Below are 21567 nucleotides of genomic sequence, written 5' to 3'. Positions count from 1 at the left end.
CACTGCTCAATACCCAGGGGGCTTCTTTTCAGCTTCAGATGAAGCCAGCCTTTGCACAGGAGCCTCCAATGTCAGCAGAGTTACCAGCCAGCAGCAATTTGCATCTCAGTGAAGCTTTGAGGGAAACCGGAGTGTTTTCCCCCATTTACCCCGCAGCTCGCCTGGCTGAGGCATTACTTTGGGGTTCCCTGAGCAGTTCCACTGTATCCTTGCTCTTGTGTTGCTGGGCTGGAGATGGGTTTTCTCAGCATATTTTGGGCAACATCTCACATCTGCTGCGCCAGACCCTCCACACGGGGTCCTGCTCAGACGATTCAACAGCAGCAACAGGAATTGCACGTGCTTGGAGCAAACCACTGCCTTACCCCAACCACTGTATCCCCTCTCACATTGTCTCCTTGCTGACTCCCCCCTGCAACTCACACCCATCTGGGGCTGTTTAACCTCTCCCTGCTCCCTTCAGAAAGACCACATCCATTAAAGTAGAGCCCCATCACCACCTCCCTTGGTTTGCACCCAGCTGCAGCAAAACAGAATTACCTGGAGGAAACTCAGGGATGAAGAAGAGCAAGAACAAGAACGGCAGGACTTTCCCTCCCCTCTCCTTTCCCTTTGCTGCCTGTCCCTGCTGTCCCTCCTTCTCAGGTGAGTGAGTGACATGCAATATCTCTCAGATGCATTGAATTAGGGGTGGTTTCCAGTGAGGGGGCTGCAGGGGATGGTCTTGGCTCTGTCACTGCTCAGACATCCTTGTCCCATGATTACCTGTGCCAGGACACCCACATCCCACTCCCCTGTGTCCCCTACCCCATGTAGGGTGAGGGAGACACCCTGAGATGCAGGGACCTTCCCGCCTCTGCCCTGCCTTGTCAGGGCATGTTGCTTTTTTCACCCACTAGCTTGTCCCCTTGTCTTTTGGGCCAGGTTTATCCTGCCTCAGGCACAGCCCTGTTTCTGCTGGAGTTTGTAGATGCTGCAACAGCACCCACAGTTACTCGACATTCGGACCACAGCGTTCCCCCAAGCCTAGTCAACGGAGATACAGTGATGGGTTAAACCAGTACCTTGTGATGCTGACTCAGCCCTGCCTCTCCTGGTCTGGGCTGTGGGGCTGGAAAAGCCTTCGGTGAGGAGCTAAGAGCAGGCTGAAGGAGGGAGGCTGCCTCTCCTGGGGGCTTTAGTCCCACCTTGGTCCTGCTGGCCTCCTAGCAGCCCTTGAGCTCCCTGTGCTTGCACAGCACAAGGCAGCTGTGGGGCCAGCACTGGCACACAGCCATCGCCCCCATGCTCCCAGCTTTGCTGCCGACCTGCTTCCCATTATTTGGGAATGTGGCTTTTGCCAGTATATGGGAGACAGATTTTGCCTGGGGCTGCAAAGCGGGGAGATGCGGCTGCTGATGCCGGCACTGACCTGCATGCCCTGCTTGGGGCAGGTACCGCAGAGCTCTTTGCAGGTCAAGGTTGTCTCTGGGGTCAGAGAACGAAGTCTCTCCAAATCCCCGCTCCATGTGGCTGGTTGTACCCCCAAATCCATGTTAAATTGCTGGAGGAATCTGCATGAACGCTTGTTGGGCTTGCTTCTGGAGGCAGACAGATGGACGGGGAAGAAATAGAGGTGAGATTAGCGTTTGTCAGTGGCAGCTGGGTGCCGTAAGCTGTTGTTTCAGGTGCAAAGCCCTGCTGCTACTCTGGAAGCTCAGCTTTCTTTTCCCATCTTTGTCCCTCTGCAAGGGGAAGGTCCCAGCTCCCTGCAGGGGCCAGGAGTTGAATCAAAAGCATCTCAATGTGTTGTGGGATTTTAATGTGTGGGGTTTGGGTTTTTTTTCCTTTTTCTGGCTGACTGGTGAGGTTAGCTGAGACCTGGTGCTGGGGATGGTGAGTGGTTTAGCAAAGTGGTGGTTTTTTGCTGGGGGTGGCCAGACTGGGTGTGTGGATCCCACATGGATCTGTCCCTGTGTTCCTGTGCTGGTGGCTGTCCTCCTCCTCCTTCTGCCCGTCAAAGGCAGTCCCCAGCCTGGGGAGCCCCTCCAGAGCTCCTTACAGCAGATGTGAGATTAAGCAGGGTCTGCTGTCTCCTTCCCCAGGCACCCATAAAGAAGGGGAAGGAAGTTTTCCAGGGCCTTTTCCCCAGCTCTGCTCACCAGCTGATGCAAACATCAGGCTCCTTTCCAGATCTTACTGTTTTTCGGTTGGTTTGTGTTTCCCCCCCCACTAACCGTAAATCAGGTTGCTCTCCCCAAGGACCATCTAATGCAGCTGATCCCACACATGAAGACCACCTCACAAAGCTCCTTTCCTCCCTTCCCTCCCCCTCTCTGCGCCCCCCCACCCCCAGCATGGCTTCAGCCAGGGATGCAGGGAGGGTGAGGGGGGTGGCAGTGAGGATGCTCATTGCCACCCCCAGGTCCTGCCTGCCGGCTCCAGGCTCCCTTCCCAGGCATTGCAGGCAGAAACCCTTCAGCTCTCATTCACAGCCCAGCTCTGCTCCTCTTCTCCGTTCCAGCCTCTTTCCCAGGGGAGGATGGGGATTAAGAGGAAGCAGATTAAACCTAATGGATTGATTGCAATTATTTTCCTTTGTTTATTTGCAGTGCTGTGTGGTGTGGGAGCATGAAAAAAGGGAATGCTCTTTATGTGCGCGCAGTTCTGGTCCTCATTATGTTTCCTGCTAGAGCGCGACCCAGGCCAGCCAAAAATAAAACTAGCTACATATGAGCATCCTATTTCAAGCTCGTATAAACTGCAACGTGTAAATACTTTTATGCGCAAACCCACACACAATCCTGTGCAAAGCAATTCCAACACCAACCCTGCAAGGTCCCAGTTGCCCTCGCCCATGTGTCCCAAGTTCACTGGGGCCACACACCTTCCTAGGAGCCATCGGAAGCTCTTTGGGGCAAGTACCAACTTCTTGTTTGGGGGAAGATTTACCTGTCTCCCTGCCTGGGGTTTTCCCCCCTAATTTGGATGCCTGACTGCCATGTGAGTATTCAGCATCTGAAATGCACCCTGTATCCCTTTGCCTACCTGGAGCTGAGCCCTCCAAGACCTTCCTGGATTCGTTGCAAAAACTTACCTCTGCCTAAATAAGTCTCCCTGGGTCTGAGGGTTTTGTGTAGGTTCTCAGGAGGCTGATCCTGTGCTTTGGGGTGCTGAGGGCAGGATTGCTAACAGCACTGAGGTGCAGAAATAGGAGCCTTGTGCCCAAATCAGCAAATGCTTCAAAATAAGTGGACTGAGACTTTTAGTGCTCTTTTACAGCAGCTGAAGTAACTCAGAGGGGCAAGAGGAGGAAGCTATCTTCTTTTTCAGGGTGTTTTTTCCCCAACATCGAAGGTCTCTCCTGGAGCACACTGGTTTTGCCCTCCCAGGAGTGTGGTGGGCAGTGCTGCGGGATGTTTAGAATGCTGCCCGGCAGGGCAGTAAGCTGCTGTACAAAACTGGGTAAGTGGTGTCAAGCTCCTGATTCCACATTCCTGGCTGAGTTCCGAGTTTCCTCCACCAGGTAAGATCAGGCTTTACATTCCTGCTGTTTACAAGATTATAATAGGACCATGGGGAAGAAAGAAGAAAAAACCCCACCCCACCCTTGAAGGCTTTGAGGCCATCCTTCTTATCACAGACTCACAAACCTCAGTTCCTGCTGGAGGAAAAAAACCAAGCAGCACGCCAACCTAGTGATGCTCTTTATTGGCATCCGATGAGTACACAAGGACAGCTACTCACCCGGCCAGCACAGTGGCCTGCCACCCCCCCCCCCCCCCCCCCCCCCGTGCATCACCCTCCCACCTCATGCTGCTCACACCCCACCCACAACCCCCCCAAACTCCTAAGACGGCTATTTCTTCACCGTAATACTTCCTAATAAATCGGCACTGGTATTACAGAGGGGTGAGTGGAGAAACACAAGTTCTTTGTACAACAGAAACGTTAGAAAAGAACACAAAACATACTGATGAGCACTAACTTTGGCTTGGTTTTCCCTCTTTGTTGGTTTTTTTTTTTTAATATTTTTATTTATTTTCTGCAATCAGGGATGTAAGGCGTCCCCCAGCTTCTCTTTGGATGCTGAGTTTGTCTCCATTTCCTCAGCCCTGAGGAAATCCCTTTACTATGGCAATTGAAACCTGAGACCATGGCAATATTGTCCTGAAGAAAAGCAATTTCCAGCTGGCAAGGTATGGCCAGGTTGACTTGTCAGACTGATTCGAGCAGTTTGTTTGGCTTTTGACCTGGGCACTTTATTCCAGTCGCCCTCAGTTTATATTTTAGTTGCTTCAGCAAAAAAAGGGACTGATGGAAACAACCTGACAATAACCAATGTTTAAATTAATCCAAAAGCACCCCTTTGGATGGCTTGGTCTGGCAGAAGCCAGCAACCCTGCTGGGGGTTTGCAAGCCAGAGTTGCCCACTGCAAGCAGGGTTGCAAATCTAGGGCAGTTTCATTGGATTTTAGTGATGGGAGAGGTTCAGGCCTTGGACGAGGGACTCACAGCCCTGTCAGGGCCAAGTGTTTCTAACCAACGGGTTTGGCATGGGCAGCCGGCGGCCAAAATATTGCAGGTGATGTTCCTCCAAAGGGATCTTTGCTTTTTTGCTGCAGGAGGTGTTAAACACCATATACTGGAGATTCAGATTCAGCCTGTGCTGCTTTATCATCCAAAGCACAGGGCGCAAAATTCCTGACAGCTTTTGAAGGATCTGGGCACTGGAATCCTATTGACGCAGGCTCCAACCCCTCAGAAAGCACTCCTTCCCAACACCTGGCAGCTCCACCAGGAACACCAAATCTTTCCATGTTCCCAAGTTCCCATGTTTTCATGGACGTGCTGCAGAGATTTTTGGGGTGTGCATGTTTCCCTGCCTCCCCATTGAGTCTTTAAGGCCAGAAACAAGGTGGGACCGAAGGCTTCGGCTGCAAGACGAAAGCTTGCCTTGCAGGCAGAAAGGCTGTGAGGAAGAGTAGAGGGGCTGGGGCAGGCGCCGTCACCCCATGTCACATGTAGAAACATCAAGCAGTTAGTAAAACGACACAGTGTTATTTACAAGTCTTGCTTATCTCCTTAAGGAGGGAAAGAACGTCACCTTCTGCCTTCAGGAAAGCGTTCCTGGCTGAATCCAAGGCAAAGGGGAGTCCATAGGTACAGACATACCCAGCATCAGGTGGTGCACCAGCTCACCTTGCAGTCCCTCCTCTGCAAAAAGCTCATGATGCTCCAGGCAAGCGAGGCACCAAAGCCGTATTGGGGACGTCCCCCAGGACTGTGCTGGCTGCTCAGCAGCAGCTCACAGGGGGAACAGGGTGCTCGCCTGCCCGGCTGCTGCTCTCCAGAATCACCTCTGAGCAAGCTGGGTGCTGGGCAGGGTGCTGATATGCCAAGAAAACGCACTTACAGCTGTGGAGGCGGCGAGTGATGTCCCTTCCCCAGGGCTGTGGTGGGGTCCCAAGTGGAGGGAGGTGCTGAGGCCAACCAGGGATGCCGTGGGGAGGCAGGTGGTGCACTGAGGGTGGGCAGCACCCACTGTGCAGCCACATGGAGGCAGAAGGCCCACAGCGGAGCAGGCAGGGGCATTTCTTAGCCACCCTTCACAGTGCTGGAGAAGGAGCCCTTAGCCCTTACAAGGAGGTTGGGACCGCCAGCCCCTACTGGGTCTCCAGGCGAGGAGAGACAGTGCAATCACAGCAGGGTGGCTTTGCCCCCGGGTTGATGCAGTGCAGGAACACCAGGACTGGTGCCAAGGGAAGGATGAGCAGAGCCCGTGTCATGTCCCTGCTGCAGGCAGGCACTTTTTCAGCCCTTTAGACCTTCAGTGTTCCCCCCCAGAGCTCCAGTTCTGGGGAATTGGTGGCACCTATAGGTCTGGTCCTCAATGTTTGGGTGGTCCCAGCCGCTCCTCACTGAGACCCAATGCTGGCAGCCCCGTGGACCATGCATGGAGGCTGTGCCCCCCAAATTTCACAGTGTGAGTTGGGCTGCTGGAAGCCAAGTCCTTTCCGCCAGAACACCCCGCCTTGACACAGCCCATCTGTAGGACCAGACCCCTCCCCAGATCCTGGTACAGCAGATCCAGTTCTCTCCATTCCCACCCCAGACCTGTGGTTTGGGGAAAGCAGCTGGATTTCAGGGTGTTGGAAGGGAGAAGGAAATAGCGGCAGGGTGGGCCAAGGAGGAAGAGCAGAAGGAAGAGGAGGACTGGACCCCCAAGGAGGAAGGAGAAGGGGCTGGAAGAGGAGAGGGCTGAGAGTGCAGTGCTCATTCCTGCGTCTGTCTGTCCAGCCTCACAGGGCTCAGAGGATGCTCCAGTGGCAGACAGGCTTTGGGCATTGAGCCCCACACCCAACCCACTTATGGGCTGCCAGGGGAAGGCGGCATAGGGAGCGGGCAATACCGAAAACAGGAGCTTAGTGCATACGGGACTGTAAATTGGGGGGGCCTGGGGACCCCCCACTTCCTTCCCACCCTCCCCTTCAGGGCTCTCGGTGCCAGGGAGGGGAGAGGTGAAGGGGGAAGGGGACCCCATGGGGCTGCCCCAGGCCACCCTTCAGACGGGAGAGGTGGCGGTGGACTCGCTGTACAAGCTCTCGGCGATGTCCCCACGCTGGATCTTGCGCAGGGCAGCAAGCAGGGCATCAAGGGTGGCTGTCTCCTTGGAGGACCAGTCGGCCAGGAGAGCCTGGGCAGGTGATTCCTCCCGGGTGAAGGAGTCTATGAGGTCCTCCTTGTAGCCCAGCTCCCCAGCCAGCCGCCTCCATGTCTCCTCTGTGGAGCTGCCCAACAGCTTCTCCACCTCCTCCTGCTTGCTGGGTGGCAGGTTGGTGTAGAGATTCCCATCTCCCTTGGGTGCTGGCAAGGATGAAGCGGTGTTAAGTCCATCCCTGGGGTGCCCTTGCCCACCCTGCAGCACCTGGTTTGCCCTACCTGGCCCCTGGGTGCTCTGGCTGGGTGGCTGCTGGTCATGCAGGCTCTGGCTGTCCACCGAGATGCCGCTGTCGCTGTGCAGCTTCTCACCCTCTGGTGAAGGCGTCTGGTTCACTGGGCGGTTGTTGGCCCCTTGCTTGTTCTGTTTGCAGTTGTTCCACCTGCAGGAAGAGGAGCAGGGAGATGACAGCAGCTGGTGACATCCCCTGGGCTGGGAGCAGGTTTGTTGATTTGTCCCCCTTTCTTGGGACGACTTTTCCTAGGGAGCAGCATTTCTTCTACAGCCTCTGGCTCAACCTCTCCATCACAGCGGCTGGACCAGTTTAAATCAGCATTTGCAGGTGCCAAGCTCCCGAGCTTTGCAAGGGACTGGGGCAGGGCTCCCTCCTGCATGGATCTGCTGCAAAAATGTGTCTGTGCTGCCGGAGCATGCAGGGGACCTGGGGTGCCTGTGGGTCCCTCAGGGTGCCTCCAGCCTGGGGTGCCTGGGGAGCCGTCAAGCTGGCCCTGGCCTGCCTGGGCCAGGTGCAAACCCAGCACACGCCGGGGATGAGCCCCTGAGTGTGATGAGCCGCGACGGGCGCTCGCAGTGTGCCAGAGCAAGCAGAGACCAGGCAGGGCAGGAGTTGCAATGAGGGCTCCCCCACCCTGCTGCCATCTCCCTCTTTCACCCCTCGACTGCCTGATTTCTCATGCATTTTTGGAAATCCATCTCCTACCACCCAGCCTGGTCCCCTCCTTCCCTTGTTGGTGTCAGCTCTGGCTGTGGGACCTCCGAGGTGGGGGGACGCAGCCTGTTTCCCACTACCTAAATCCTCTGCCATGACCCCACAGTGCTGCCTTGGTCCTCTACCTTTTGAAAGCGATGTAGGCCACCAGGCCCACCACCACAGCTGCCAGGATGGAGCAGTAGACAGGGATGAGGTTGTCAGCAGTGCCGCGGCTCACAACAGGCTGTGAGCTGCCTATGATGGTGGTGGCGGTGTCTGCTGGGGTGCTGGGCATCACTTCGGTGTTGAAGTGGTCCCTGGTGATGGCCTCAGGGCTCTCAGAGCCCACCAGGGATGGTGTGTGTGTTGTCCAGCGAGGGTGGAGGTCTGCCAAGAGGGAAGGGAAAAGAAATGGGAATGATTAGTCACACAGCTAGCCATGTCTTCTAATGGGCTGTGGTGGGTGAACTGATAAAGGGACAACAATCTCTGCAAGGACCTTTTTCCAAAAGCTGCAGGGCTTGCAGAGGTGCCAGCTCTGCCCCATCCCCTTGTCCCCAGGCTTGTACTTGCAAACTACCTCATCCTCTGGCCCCGGACAGCACTAGCCTTCCTGGTCCCCAGGACAAGTTGAAGCTGTCCCCTGCCCTGTATGGCTGATGGCACCTGGTCGTGGTTGGCATGGACATGGCTTTGCAAGTTCTTCCTTCCCAGCACTGGGTTTGCTCGAGTCCTGCGGCCCTTCCCACCACGTGCAAGCTGTAGACTGAGGCCTGGGCTCCCATCACTGGTACTCCAGCTGCCTCCCATCCACTGCACATCTGCCCCAGGACCTGAGTAAGGCAACCCAGCTGCCTCCACAGCTTGCACGGAGCCGGGCTCGCCTGCGGTCAGCAGCACCAGAGCCTGGATTTGCCCTTTTCCCAGCCCCTTGCCTGCAGCCATGTGCCCCACCAGCCTGGCTCCATTCGGGAGTGACCCCGCTCCTGCCATGCCCTGGTGTACCCCATGAAGCGAGCGGATATGTCTTCTCTTGCCCCAGGGAAGTGCTCTGCAGCTGCCCCATCCCCTCCCATGGGCACCAGCTCCTTCCCAAAGCCCCCTGCGTCCCTCTCCAGGGCTTTGTCCTGTGCCCGCTGGCACCAAGCTCTGCACAGCTGTGCCGCGTCCGCCAGCCTGGCGAGGTGGAGCGAGTGCTGTGGCAGGGAGCTGGCACCTTGCCCTGCCAGCCCTCCCAGCCATGGCCTCCAGCCGGACCTCGCTGCCCTTTTGGAGCAGCGCTTCGGTAGCCGTCACAGCCGCTTCCGCCAGGGCCCCAAGGCCAGCTAACAAAGCTGGCCCTGTGCTCCTTGACTTATGGCTCCATTTACTCGACCCTTTTCAGGGAGCTGTGCTGGCTGCCCCTGCGCTGTGAATCAGTAGCGGCCAGGACAAAGGTCTTTTCTCCCCGGCTGGGCTCAGGGCAGGGAGTCACGCTGCTGCTGCCAAGGAGCAAGCAGGGCATACCCAGCTGAAACAGCCCTGCCACTCCTTGCGGGGGGGTCCACACCGCAGTGGGGTGCAGGCTGGAAGAGCGAGGGGCTGCTGTCAGTGAACGGTGCTCTCCCCCCTGCCCCTGGGCGCTGAACCCTCCTGGGCTGTGGGACTGGCTGTTCTCTGGCAGTCACATCAGAAACCCATCAGCTGCTAAGTTCCCGCTTGATGAAGGCTTGGGTGGCGGCGAGCACAGCATCCAAGACTGGTGAACCTATTGGCTCTGCTTGCTGTTCATGGACACCAAAAGCCATCTGGCAGAGTGCCTGCACCCACAGCATCATCCTGCCAGGATTTCAGCCAAGGAAGCCCGTGGGAAGGGCCAGGCAGATCCTGGGGGCCAAGCATTTGCAAGGGCAACAAGGGCTCAGGGTAAGTGCTGCCTTGGTAGGATGCTGCAATGCCTGAGGGCTGGGGGTCTCAGATGGACCCCCGGGTCATCTCCTCCAAGCCCAGAGACATGCCCCTGCCTCCCCATTGATGTGGTACAAAGGGAAACTGAGGCAGGGAGTGCTACAGGAAACCCAGTGAACCCGCTCTCCCCTCCACAATGGCTCTTCCCATGAAAGGCAGCATTACCTCTGCATTCAGCATCCGAGGTGGCCGTGCACTCCTTCACCATCACCTCGTTCTCCTCACAGGTGGTGCAGGGCAGGCAGGGGTCCACGAAGTTGGCTTCACTGGAGAAGGTGCCCTCAGGACACTCCTCGCAGACTGTATCCTGTGAGTCCTGGCACGGGAACATGAGGCCAAAGCCCACTTCGCACACCCGGCACTCCTTGCAGCTCCCACTCTGCTCATCCTGGTAGTAGCCGTAAGCACAGCGGCACACAGCGTCGTCCGACTCCACACAGGGTGCGGACATGCTCTGCAGCCCCACGCACTGTGTGCAGGGCTTGCACGGCTCCGTGGCACTCACCGTGTCTGAGTAGGTGACACCTGGCAGGGGACAGAGGGTGAGGTGAGCAGGGTCCAGCATGGCATCCCTGTCCCCATGGCTACTTTGCTCCCTGGCACAGGCTTTGCCCCATCACCAAATGGTGCCAGGCTCGGGAGGTGGGCTTGTGCAGCAGCTGCTGGAAGGGACCATTGCCCCTTTCATTAATTTTCCCTTCCTCCTCCAAACCAAGGGGAGATGTGTCCCCTTTGCCACCCCCCAACACCACCGAGAGTCCTCTAGCCCACAGGTTCTACTTCCCATTAATAGCTACACACTTTTCTGCAGCAATTTGCAGCTCAGCGGGGATCCAGCCTTTGAGCTCTTGCAGCCTGGGCAGGGCTGGATGCTGCCCTCAATGTGCCCATCCCAGCACTCGGTGCCTGTGTCCCCAGGTAAGCATCCCTGCCCCTGGCCGGGGCACCATCCCCATTTTTGACCTCTGGATGGTCCCTGTGGGCGTCCTACAGCCATTGCTGCTCCCCAGCATCCCAATAGCTTTCTCCTCTGCGTCCTGCCTGGGGCGGGAGGGGCCTCGGGGCATCTCCACCCTGTGCCCCCCTCCTTGGCCTCATGCCCCTGACTCAGGGCATGATGCAAACAGGAGGTTACAACGCTAATTGCTGACTCTTGTCTGACCCCAGGGCTTCTTGCTCTCCAGTTTCATCCTGCAGGACTGACTCTGCTGGGGAAATCAATCCTCCTCCTGCATACCAGCAAGCTGCCCCCGCTGCCCTCTCCCTCCTGCTGCCCCCTCCCAAAGGTGTTTGAAGATATTTTTAGCCTGGGAAGACGGGTCATCTCCCATCCTGGAGGACACAGCTGCCTCCCTCACATCGATCCCTCACAGCCTGCAGTGCCGCAATGCCCCATCTTCACTTGCCCATAATGCCAGGGGGAAGTCCAGCTACCTTGATGGAGAAGGTGCCAGCGAGCTCAACCACAATCCTTCTGCTAGCCTGGCTCCTCAGGAAGGCAATCCAGCCATGTGCTATAATCTTCAATTACCTGCCTGTCTTCCGAGGATGGTCATAGGAGATGGTAATTCCCACCTTCAGTGACTTCCAGCTTCCCTGTGTGGCCAAGTGGAGACTAAGCCGCAGACAGGCTCAGGGCATAGCTGTTCTGGTGTTTAATTTTTGTCTGCTTTCAAGATAGAGGGGAGTGAAGAGCTCTGAGACCCTGGTGATGGGCAGGCTTAGGGGGATGGAGGTGGCACCCCAGCCTCAGTAGCTGCTTTCCCACCGTGGCTCAGCTGCAGTAAACCCTGAGCAGCAACAGCAGCGACATTTCCACTTCACACCATCTCCCCCTTGCCCTGTGCCTGTGCGTCCTGCTCCTCTCTCACAGCCGGCCACGTGCCCTCCTTGGAAGCGCAGGACCTGGAGATGAACCCACTCTGCTGCCACTGGCCTCCGGCTACCTCCTTGACTCTGCCCTGGCATGGGCAAGCAGTCCCTGCCCCCTGCCCAGCCAAGCAGGCACAGCCAGCACAGCACTGGGTCAGCTGCTGACATGCGTGGCTCCCATTAACCTGGGCTCATCCTTTGCATTATTCTGAATTATTGATAGGCACACTTAGAGTGGGGAAGTGGCCAGGAAAGGCATACGGCTGAGTGGGCACATTTTCAATGGCAGCAAGGTATCTGAGCTGAGCAATTACAGCCGAGATTTAAAGAGGGCCCCCTCCCTCCTGCCCGCAGCAACGCAGGCTGGCCAGAGGGATAAATAAATCATGAGGCAGCAATCAGGGGTAGCTAGCAAGGTGAGGGAGAAGGAAAATTGTAATAAAAAAAAAAAAAAGCAAGTGGCCATTTGGGCTAATGCAGGGTCTGTTTCCTCCAGCCCCTGTGGGCTTTGCCAGGGGTTGTGCTTTGGTTGTAGCAAATTTCTGCAGAACAATTTGGCGAGTGAATGAGGAAGGCATCAAAGGCAACAGCTCAGAGGCTGCCTGGGGTGGAGGCGGGCGTTCCTCCCTGCTGGCTCACACTTACCAGGCAGGGTCCAGGGCTCGCTGTGCCTGCCCACTACCCACAGCAGCAGGATACCCCATGAGCCCAGGTCCAAAAGGACCCTCTCCCCATCCCAGCAAGGGCTGACAACGGGGTTTGTAAGTCTCCTCTCCCCACCCCGAAATCCTGCTCTAGGCTCAGAGGAGAGCTGGGGGAGTGTTTACCCCCTTGCAGCACCTGCACCCATGAGTCACTCCATGGTCACCCCACCCAGCAGCTCCCAGCTGACAAGCTGCTAAGGATTAGTCCATGCTGCTATTAATGAATGAATGAAAGGCAGCTGGGGGCAGGGCTGGGGTATAAAGCAGGAGGGTTTGCAGGGGGCTTTCTTTTGGTTGTGGCTCACTGGTTTTGTCTGGAGTTTGTTGGTTTTGGGGTGTTGTTTTTGTGTTTGGCTTTTTGTTGTTTTTTTTTTTTTTTTTTTTTAAGGTGGTGAGTAGGCTGGTTTTTCTTCTTGGTGCTGCTTGTCAGGGTGCTAGAGGCCTGATCTTGCTGTGGGTGGCACACCATGCTGTTGTGTAGCTGGGTAAGTGAGGGGCATCCCATGTTCTAGATATTCCCAAACAAGGGGTGGCAGAGCTATGAGCTGCGGGCATGCAGATGAAGGGCTGTGGGGGAAATCATGGAGAAGGGGACACAGCTGCTTGGAGGCCAGGAGCATTCAGCCTTACTGGTCCAGGAGCAGCAAAGCTAAGTAGGGCACAAGGTTCTGCCCTGAGGCTTTGCTCTCAGCCTGGGTGAGATGCTGGGAGTTCTCACAGCTGCAGTGTTTGCTGCTAGCTGCTCTTATTTCTGCAGTAATGGAGGAAGGGGCCAGACCCTTTTGTTCTGGTACTTTCCAGATCAGCTCCCTGACCCAATAGAGCTGCTGCCTGATGTTAATCCCCCTGCAAAAATGCAAATGCCTGGCCTGTCACAACGTGGGGCTGGGCAGAACTGGGATACGAACCAGAGCAGTGGTGCCTGTGCCCCAGCTGACACATGGGCTTGCAGCACTACACCCAGGTCACAGTCCTGGTTTCATCGTAACCTCTGGGTCCTCCAGGGAGGGTGGTAGTTCCCTTTATCTGTTCAGTTCCCAGAAAGAAATCAGGGAGACAGCCATCTGCCAGCCTGGAAGTGCGGCTAATGGGACATGGTCTCATCTGAGCATTCCCAGGAATGCCAAGCAGCCCTCTGTATTTACAGCCCTGCACACCATGGGAGCTGGAGCCTGACACCCTGGCCAGGTTCCCTGCAGGAAGGGCTGGTGGGGATGGATGGCACAGTGGATGCCCTGACACCTGGCAGAGAGACAGAGCTGAGCCTGTCGCAGCCCGGGAGGGAGCGAGCCTGCTGTGCTGTGCAGGGTTATCCTGCACAGCAGCCCTGAGGTTGCAGCTGGTGGGATTCAGCCCCTGCAGCCAGACACAGGGAGGGTAAGTGCGATTCATCGATTCTGCAGGAGAGCAGAGGTATTTTTAGCACTGCCCTGACACTGCTCCATCCCCTGCTCCGTACTAGCACTGCTCTGCTTATACTGTTTCTCTCCCACTGGACTTTGCCTCCTACTTGCTCTCCCACAGCCATGCTCTGTCCCTTCCCCCTCTCAAATCACATCTCCAGAGCAATCTGGCCTTGGCTGGCACAGCTTTTCCTACAAATACTTGTCCATTGGCCTTCAAAGGCTTTGCAGCAGTAATTTGAAGGGCAGATTGCTTATGCCGATCATGGCGTTGTTCAAACAGTAATAGTTGGACCACTTCATCTGTAAGCATTTAAGCAGGTCTCCAGCACACATCTCTGACCGACATTTATGAAGCATTTGACATAGGCAACGTGCCTGAAGCTGGCCAAAAGAAAACTGTTCCTCTCTTGGCTACCTATGTGATTACGTGATTTGCTTCTTCTGTCCCAAACTTGCTTTTATGTTGCAGTCTTTACAAGGTTTAAAAAAAAAAAAAATACAGGTGGATCATTGGGAGACATCTGTGTGGCTGGATCCAAGACCAACACATAGTCAGTGTGAGGAGGGGAACTTTTTTTGTAGGCAAATGTCTGGCCATGAGCCGGTAGCTCAGGACCCATCGGGAGGGGAACAGTGCTGAAAGGGGGATCTGCAAAGGTGCCTGGTACTAACAGATCCCAAAGCAGGGTAAGCTGTTGAATCTGTGGCTGGGATTTGCAGGGTGGGTGCTTTGGGGAAATATTGGAAATAACCCTGGTGTCGGTGCAGAGGTGGGTGGCCTAGGAAGGCTGAGTACAAGGCAGAGCTGATGTGTGCAAGGGCTGTGTGTTGGAGTGTTGGGCTGTGCACAGAAAGATGGAAGCAAACAGCACAAACTGTGCCCAGGCAACACTTCCAGGAGGGAAAGAGGATGCACTTGGGGAGACCCAAGTATATGTTAATGCTCATGGTCCCTGAACCCCCGGCCCCACACCAGCAACCCCTCTGTGGCCCTCTGCGGAGGGGAGCAGGTACTCACTGTCTAGGCAGGGCTCACAGATGGTCTGGTTGACCCCGCAGGGCTGCACCACTCCCTCTCCCAGGTTGCAGGCTTTGCAGCACTCCCCGCTTGTTGTGTACATCTTCGTGAAGCACTTGTCCTTGGAGCCCCAGGCAGATCCCTGGGAGAGAAAAGAGAGCCAGGAGGTGACCGTTGTTGTGGGACCCTCCCTGCAGGGGCAGGTGGACAAGTGTGTCACATCCAGGTAGGGTCCTGCTCTGGGGTGAGCATCACATGTTGGGGCTAAAGGGGGCTCATTAAATATAGGTCTTGGGAGAAATTATGTTCCTATGCAAAAGCAGCTCATCAGGAAAGCCCCTGCCAAGGTCTACAGCTGGAGGAAGGTCAGAAAACCTCACATCTCCACAGTCCAGGCTGGTGAGTGTTGTGGGGGGTGGGGGTTTCTGTGGGGCTTAAAGCATTGTTTGCTCTTGTCTCTCACCTGAGCCATCTCCTTTAAGGATATTTTGCCATCCTGAAGGGTTTAGCCCTTTCCAGCCTGGGGGAAGGTAGGGCACTGCATGCAGCCTGGCAGCAGGGAGGACCTGCCTGTGGCAGTAGAGGGTTTGGAGAGCTGGGGTGGCAGCTCTGCACAGTGCTCTTGCTGCACGTGGGGATCAGAAATCAGACCCCACAATGGAAATGAAGACTTTGAAGGCAGCACCAAGAGCTTCAACAACATTACTGTCTAATGGAAGTAAGCGTACCTACTTATAAAACCTGTCATCACATATGGAAGCAATAAGCATGCCATAAGCAGTGGGGTCAGAGCCACCCTGCACATGCACTTTACAGCCTGGGGAATGGGGTGCATTTGCAGGACAGCTGCTTCCCAAAACTCCTTGCTGGGGCCATGCAGTGCAGGAGGCATCTCTGCCTGAGTGCAGGGCTGCCGAGATGCTCATGGCGATCCAAGCTCTGCCAGGGCTCCTCTTGCTCTCTTTTCTCGCAGGCAGGTGTATTCCAGGGTCGGACCATCCCCCTGCCATCCAGCTAAGCCAGATTTGGTGGGGGGGGGGGGAGAAACTCAGCTAACGCTTGAGGGAGCTCCCCCTCCCTGTGCATCTGGATGCCTCGTCAGCCAGTTGGCTGCCTCCTTGCACAATGCGGCGTTATGAACTCGCTGTGCATCATCCGGCAGCATCCGGCCTGGCTGAGACAATGGAGCGCCAATTATAGGCATCTGAATGACAAAGTGCTCCAATTACCCTGCACTTGAAAGCATGTGCTCTCCTCCTTGGCGCTGCTCTGCCAGCCCAGGCTGGCAGCCCGCTCCAGTGCTGGGCCCCAGCCGGGCAGACAGGAGGGCTTGGTGTGTTGGGGGGTGTCCCAGCACTCCCAAATAACAGCTGGGCAATGGATTTGGGGGTGAGGAAGGGGCTCACTTTGCAGCAGGCTGGCTGCATGCCTCTTCTGGAGGACAGATCTGGCTCAGGGGGCTTTGCAGCAAACCTGGCTGGAGCTCACCCTGCGGCTCGGTCCCCTGCAACCCTCCCATCTCCCCATGGTTGTGGCAGCAGCAGCCATGAGTGGGAACGGGGAAGTGGCCAAACGTGCCTGGCTATAAATAGTGCTGGAAAGGCTGGGGCAGCGCAGCTGGGGCCAGCTCTCCCATGCCGCAGGCAGCTGCAAGCGGCTCACTGAGCCTGCGGGGATGGGACCTGGCCACACTGCCCCCTCCACGCAACACCTGGACCCTGGCAGCTAAACCCAGGGACCCCCTCTGGCCACATGTCCCCTCCCCATCACCCCCTGCACTCCTAAATGCTGAAGAAAATGCATCTTCCAGTCCCAGGTGCTGCACCCCTCCAGGTTTCCCTTTCAGTTCTCTTGAGCACTGAAACCACCATAAAGATTAACACACTTACAAGAGGGGCACATGGTCTGTGTTAGCCTGCTGAAATGTGCATGTTATTAACACAACTCCTGTTGACAAAGCCACAGGTATTAACACCATAAAGCATTTTTGACAGCTGGATGAAGGTGGGGCGGGCCACAGATGGAGGGTGCAAGCAACACCTCTGTAAGCTTTTAATTGCTTTTGGAGTCGTGTCAGTGGGTTTTCATGCCCAAGCAGGCACCACCGGTTGAGGAGATGGCCTCCGAGGAAGATAGGCGAAATGGGAGTTTGACATGGCACCATTAGCTCCAGAGCCCTGGCACAGAAAATTGCTTTGCACCAGAGTGGGGAGGGAAGGGGATGCTACAGCTGGAGTTGGGCCCAATAGCAAGCCTGGATCTGAACTGCCTGTGAGCCTGACAGACGGGCTCTGCTTTTCTTGGCAAAGCACCTTGCCTAGGAGAGGCCAAACCCCTGGCTCCGAGCAATCCCCAAACTCTGGGCAGCAGAGAAAGCCACGTCTGAGGTCTGCAGGTCCAGCCGATGCTTGGCACAGCAGGGCTGGGAGGGCTCTGCCTCTTCCCACACAGACCTACCAGCCAAGCAGCACAGGTGAAGAGCAATGACTCTGGGGTGCCTGGGGTTCAGGGTGGCCCCAGGCCTGTGGCCACAGCTGTGGGTGAATATCTGGACATGCCTGGGTGAAGGCTTGGCAGACCAGCCGGGCTCCCTCTGTGCACAGTGCCAGCCCCCCAACTCAGCAGGTTCAATTCTGGAGGGCAGATCCAGCCCCGCAGCAGCAGGTGCCCCAGCTGGCGATGGCTGGGCTCAGCCCTGACCCAGGGAGGTGGCTGCAGAGAGTTGGGGGATGCCAAAGCCCAGTCTTGCTGCAGCAGTCGGGGTCTGCCCAAGGCAGGTAATTCCCTGGGGTGAAATCATTTGAATCCATATGGCTGGGACAGTTTTTGCTTTTCCTGCTGCCCACTGCTGCTGCGAGTGTCTCTGGGGAGCTTGGCCAGCCCAGTACCATGGTTGTACAGGGGAATGAGGCTCTCCGGCACAATGCTGCAAACACCGCTCTCCTCAATCTCTGCACAAAACCGCTAAAGCACCAGCTTCAATATCCTGGCTGAAGGGTGTCTGGCTGCCTAACGCAACCTCTGGGACCCCCATCAAATCCTCTGCCAAGAACAGCCCTGTTTCTGCTCCAGGTAGGTGGGTCCATCCCTGCATGCCCACCCAGCTGCCCTGCTCCGGGTGTTTCCCTCTCCTGGCCCCCCAGTGCCATGAAGTTTTGTCTCTGGCACGGGAGGCTGTGCCCATCCCAGGGGCTCACACCAGGGGGAAGAAGGTCTTGGCCCTTGCTCTGGGCAGCAAGCTTGGAGCGGGAAAGTCATGGGGTGGTCCTGGGGATGTGGGATGGCAGGAGATAAAGGCACTGGGGGGGGGGGGGGTGTGTGTGCGTCTTCTCCCCCCCCCCTCCCCCCTACTGACTGAGGGCTCTGACATCCTTTTTTCCTGGGTAGAAGGGATGACAGAGCTCGGTGCAGTGGGATCTGAGGGGCTGCATAAGCCATCCCTGTGGATCCCCCATCACCTGGGCCCCCTCCCTCCACACCCAGAAGTGCCCCGCCTGGCACCCCCATCCCCCCCATCCCCCCCCGAGGCTCCCCCCATTCCAGCCCTGCTGCACGGCGGGGAGCCCCGGGACTGCCTGCCTTGTACCCGCGGGACCTCCCGCCCCACACCCTCAGGGCTTTCCATCCCGGTGCACGTGGGACCAGCCGTGTCTGCAGCCCCGTACACCCGGCACTCTTCAAATACCCCCGCCTGGTGCCTCCGGGACTCTCCATCCCGGGACCCTCCATCCCACCCCCGCCTGGTGCCTCCGGGACTCTCCATCCCGGGACCCTCCATCCCACCCCCGCCTGGTGCCTCCGGGGACCCTCTGCGCTGCCCCCGGGATGCTGTCCCCCCGCTCGCCGGGCCGGGCCCGCACTCACCGCCAGGAGCAGCAGCAGCGGCAGGAGCCCGGCCATGGTGCGCGGGGGCGGCGGGGCCGGTCACCCCCCCGAGAGCCGGTGCGCGGCCGGGCTGTCCTCGCTCTGCCGCCCGCCGCCTCGGCGGCAGCCAGAAAAGAGCTGCAAGTCCCTCCTCCTCCTCCTTCTCCTCCTCCTCCTCTCCGCCCCCAGAGCATCACGGCGAGCGACCGAGCCGGCACCCCCCTCCGCCGGCACACAAAGCCCGGACCCCCCCACCCCCTGCCACCCTCTCACGAAGTGCTTCTGGGGTACGCTTGGTCTCTGTCTAGCCAGCTCCTCAATTATTCGCACCCATCCATCCATCTCCGTGCGCCCTCCTCTGCTGTCCATCTGGCCATCCATCTCTCTCTCTCTCCATCCCCTCGAATGCCCACATTCATCCATCTGCCTGTCCCTGCACACCTCGCCCCAGCCCTCCACCACTCACCCTCCCCGTGATGGGTTTGTTAGCGCTATTGCAGCCCCAGTAAGAGCTTTGGGCAGGTCAGCAGCTGTGGCTGCGATAGGGTCACCAGACCTCCTTTGCCTGCATGGGACAAGGGACAGCATCCCATGGGTGCCTGGATTGGTGACATCCTGGGACCCAGACCCCAAGGTCTGTCCAGCCAGGTGACATGGAGAAGCCCCCAGCAGGGAGCACACAGGTGATGCTGCAGTGTCTGGAGCTGCCTGCTTCTCTTTGTAAATCAGCCGTTAGCAGTAAAAAACATCCCACCCATATTGTTGTATTTCAGTTCCTAAAAAGCTCCCTGCTCGCCACTTTCCTCTTCCCTGACATACCAGCTTCTCGCAGGATGGCTCTGCCTGGCATCCTGCCCAGCCCAAACCCCATGGTGATGGAAGCTGGAAATGTCATGGCCTGTCCCTCATCCCAGCAAGGCGCCCGCCTTGGTGTGTCAGCACCAGAAAGGCTCTTTGTGGAGCTCACTGGAAAAATGAAGTGGGCTTTCTGGTGGCATTTGTAAGGGAGGATAACTGGAAATGGCCCAGACATGCTGTTGCTGGCCCGCAAAGTGGTTTCTGTGGCCGGGACAGAGGAAAGACACCTTCACTCTCCAACTTTGTCCACTGCACAGTGGGTTTGGCCTCGTGTCCTGCCAATGCTAAGCATTTCCTCACCTCTCTGGACTCCAGAGATGCTGTTGGGATTCCCTGTGGTGACGCTCAGTTCCAGCCTTTCTCACTGCTGCAGCCATTCAGGTCCCCCAGCACTCAACAGCCCCACGGGTTCCTCTCCCTTGGATCACATCTACCCCTCCAGGCACCGATGCACCTGGGGCTAAGCATAGCTCAGCAGGATTTCCTCTTGAAAAGCAATTTATTGACCTCCCGAGGAGCACAGGGCTGGTTGCTTGCACTGCTCCACTGGGCAGCTGGGAAGGGCCTTAAGGAAAGTCCCTTGCTTGCAGCCTCGCCTTTCAGCAAGATTAAATTGAAGCCAAAGCTGCCGTTTGTTCTCCAGCACAGAGACGAAAGAACACATGTGCGAGCCACATGGTGATGGGTTTGCCAGCCAGAAAGCCATGCTGGGGCCAGGTGGGACCAGGGCAGGATGCATCCAAGGTCGTGGGGTGCAGTGTACCCACCCGCAGATCAGGATCAGATGGGCGTGGAGGGAAGCAATAAGCCCAGTATCCCAGTATCCCACTCTCTTTTTAATGCGCCATTGAATGGAAATGGGGCAAACTTGCCTGCAGACATATGGCGGGGCTGGGCACAGTGAGGGGAGCAGCCCCGGTCTCCTGCAATTCCTGCAATTAATTTGCCTTTGCCGTGCCACCACAGCAAGTGGCAAACCCAGCTGCTTTCCTTGGCCCCTTTGATAAATCCTTCCACCCTGCAGGATGCACTTGCCGGGGACACAGGGCCTGGGGCAAGTGGCCACCGAGCCTCCCTCCCTGCCACCACCCTGAGCACAGGTGATGCACAACAGCCTGATGCCACTGTGGGAGTCCCCCCAGGATTAAACCCAGTATGGGTGATGTAAAGCTGAGCCTGGGGAACAGAGCCGGCTGCTCAGCTGGGCTGCAGCTGCACAAGGCTGGGCCAGCGGTCAGCAAAGGTAAGTGAAAACTTTTGCTCCCGTCCTAACACTCTGTAGTTCCTTTGGTGAAGGGACTTGCTGATGTTTTTCAATAAATCCCCTCCCCCTTTTTTTTTCCTGTCCCAAAAATGTTGCAGTCTTTTACTGGCTCCATGAGATGACAAAGAGCCTCTTAAAAGTCTGCTGTCACCTCTCAGAATTTAAACCAAAGGCTCCAGGGGTTTATTTGCTGGGGAAACATCCTGTAGGCTGCTGGTGGAAGATGGCATTCTGCCATATTGCACCCCCTAAGGAAAACCAAAAGCTACATCCACCTGTCGCTGGCTCTGTGTGCCAGAGTGTGGCCAGTCGCTCTCCCAGGGTGGCTCACGGCCATTGAGGGGGCCCAAAACTGGGTCCCGGCAATGCTGACAGTCCCACTTTGCCACAGCAGGATGATGCTGCAGGGGCTGGGATGGTGCTGGCCGCTGGCAGAGCTGGGTTTGCTTTGCTGAGAGCAGGTCGGAGAATGGTTTGGCTGTGAGCTGCCCATTTGCAATAAGAAAAACAGTTTCTGGCTTTTTTTGTTGGCCCCTGACCTCTCTTCAGGCAAGGGGCAGGGCGTCACACATGGGGAGGTCACCCCTGGAGGGGCAATGTGGGGCTCCTGGCTCCCTGGCTGCTGGCACCCTGATGGCATTGCTGCCTGGGAGGGAGACTGCTGTGCCCTGGCGTGCCTCCCTCCCCCAAAAAGGGAAGGTTTAATTAGCAAAAGCTCAATTACAGCTTGGTGAAAAATTGCATTATGTTCCTCTCAAGGACAGAGCATGTAGCATCCTTGGAGATGCTGTCTCTCCCCCTTGTTATCTTTCTTCAGGACTATCCAGGTTTTCCCCCAACCAATTCCAAAGGCCAGAGATGTCTGAGCAAATCCTGACAACACTTTCTTCTCTTCTACCACCCATGAGGGCTCATCAGAGCCCCTATAAACAGCAGAAGTTAAACACTTGGTGCGAGCTCCTGCCTTCAAACTTTTTATTGATTTTACTAAAAAGCATAGGTA

At 56.8% G+C, this 21567-nt stretch overlaps 1 protein-coding gene across 2 annotated transcripts; it reads right to left on the bottom strand.

The window, feature by feature from the left end:
- Window positions 1-3994: 3994 nt before the first annotated feature.
- On the bottom strand, window positions 3995-18558 carry NGFR (nerve growth factor receptor). 2 transcript variants are annotated; one of them, XM_040617703.1, is made up of 7 exons: window positions 18443-18558; window positions 14579-14720; window positions 10084-10103; window positions 9744-9894; window positions 7775-8018; window positions 6922-7082; window positions 3995-6846 (listed from the first exon to the last, which is right to left on the bottom strand). In XM_040617703.1, exons 1-7 carry the CDS (start codon window positions 18476-18478, stop codon window positions 6545-6547), a joined length of 1056 nt encoding a protein of 351 aa, XP_040473637.1. In that variant the 5' UTR covers window positions 18479-18558; the 3' UTR covers window positions 3995-6544. The 2 variants fall into 2 exon arrangements, with proteins under 2 accessions (XP_040473637.1, XP_040473636.1); XM_040617702.1 differs by having other exon boundaries at window positions 9744-10103.
- Between the last annotated feature and the right edge of the window lie 3009 nt (window positions 18559-21567).

Source organism: Falco naumanni, chromosome 18 (genome assembly GCF_017639655.2).
Source record: "Falco naumanni isolate bFalNau1 chromosome 18, bFalNau1.pat, whole genome shotgun sequence".
NCBI lineage: Eukaryota > Metazoa > Chordata > Aves > Falconiformes > Falconidae > Falco > Falco naumanni.
Note: the sequence above shows the minus strand (reverse complement) of the source record. Positions and strands in the feature narration are given on the sequence as shown.

Bases quoted from the DNA above. Each gene is read 5' to 3' on its own strand.
- NGFR (XM_040617702.1), bottom strand. From the start codon at position 18,478: ATGGCCGGGCTCCTGCCGCTGCTGCTGCTCCTGGCG. The intron at 14,721-18,442 runs GTGAGTGCGGGC...TTTCTCTCCCAG, and splicing joins CGCTGCTGCTGCTCCTGGCG to GGATCTGCCTGGGGCTCCAA. The intron at 6,847-6,921 runs GTAGGGCAAACC...CATCCTTGCCAG, and splicing joins CCAGAGCACCCAGGGGCCAG to CACCCAAGGGAGATGGGAAT.